At 45.7% G+C, this 1307-nt stretch overlaps 1 protein-coding gene across 1 annotated transcript; it reads left to right on the top strand.

Annotated features, from left to right (window-relative positions):
• The first annotated feature begins 287 nt into the window (after positions 1-287).
• On the top strand, positions 288-1273 carry LOC119593348. Its single transcript, XM_037942272.1, has 2 exons — positions 288-542; positions 629-1273. The coding sequence occupies exons 1-2, from the start codon at positions 288-290 to the stop codon at positions 1271-1273; spliced, it is 900 nt and encodes a 299-aa protein (XP_037798200.1).
• The last annotated feature ends 34 nt before the right edge of the window (positions 1274-1307 follow it).

Genomic DNA, 1307 nt, shown 5'->3' with positions numbered 1-1307 from the left:
TATGGTTGTCAGGGATTAATTATGTGCTATGAATCATATTACTATTCTCTTAGTTTCATCATCTGCACTGGAACCTCAACGTTCAGCTTTGCAGTGCGTTTACAAGAAAATGGAAATAGGCTGAACATGGGTCAAACCCGTGCTGGAGCTTCACTCTCCTCGTCAGTATAAATAGTGCTATTTACTGAATCCTTGTCATTTCCTCCAACAAGTGTATTTAAAACTGAGTTACCCTATCTGCCTTTTCAAAATTCTCTACAACGAAACCAATTTCGACAAACGTCGCCATGTCGGATTACCCACCTCAAGATGCCTTCTACGGCGTTGTCGGAGGCGGCGATGAATATCTAAGTGCCAGTTTAATATTTGGCACACAAAGCTCCAATGTCTGTGAAGATGAAGAGTACATTGCCAACTTTGATTTGGATCTTCTGGCAGCCGAACTGTGGCCTGAGTCGAGCGTGGCAGGAGCAGCATCCAACTCGGCGTCCTCTGAAAGCATTTTCAGTGCCACATCTTTCTGTTCGGACGAGGATTTCTTGGTACGTACACGAGTTTTCCTATTGATAAAAGCATTATGTGACAGTCAACATGTGCAAGATAACTAACGGATTTATAATCTTTGCAGGGTCTTGGTGCAGTCAACCCCAACGACTTGTTTAGCAGTGGGATGCAACCTCCATATCCATCATCTCACACCACGGACGGATATGTTCCTTCTCAGTATTGCGAGCAACAGGCTACTTCCTCTTATTCTTATCAGCCACACTTGCACCTCTCTCAATACGATGACAAATTGGGAGGATCTTTTCAGCAAACGAATATTTTTCAGCCATATGACCAGCATTCTGGATATGCTTATCATAATGACCATCAAATGGGTGTTGTTGAGCAACCTCATCAACAATCGGGTATTTCTCATGACTGGGACCAACAGTCTGATGTCTTACAACATCACGAAGGTGTAGCTACTGCTTGTGTGTCTAGTAGTGGCACTTCAAAGAAACGAAAAGGCTATCGACATCGGCATCAGCGTCAGTTCCTCAGCAGCGCTGAGGAACGAGATCAGCGGTCCCGCGTCCTCAACAACGAGGCTTCGGCCATTTACCGAAGGAAGATGCGCGATCTCCACGACAAAGCTCGCACGGAGCTTGATGGCCTTGAGCAGAGGAACCAGCAATTGACACAGAGGTTCCGACTCCTGCAGAAGTTCTGTTCAGGATACAAGGCTCGCTTGCAGGTTCTTGGCGTTGCAGTGACGGGCAGCTTCTAATAAGAACATTGACATAAGGACTGTATGACCAAGA

Source organism: Penaeus monodon, chromosome 32, assembly GCF_015228065.2.
Source record: "Penaeus monodon isolate SGIC_2016 chromosome 32, NSTDA_Pmon_1, whole genome shotgun sequence".
Classification (NCBI taxonomy): Eukaryota; Metazoa; Arthropoda; class Malacostraca; order Decapoda; family Penaeidae; genus Penaeus; species Penaeus monodon.
The sequence above is the reverse complement of the archived record's forward strand: the minus strand, read 5'-3'. Positions and strand labels throughout refer to the sequence as shown.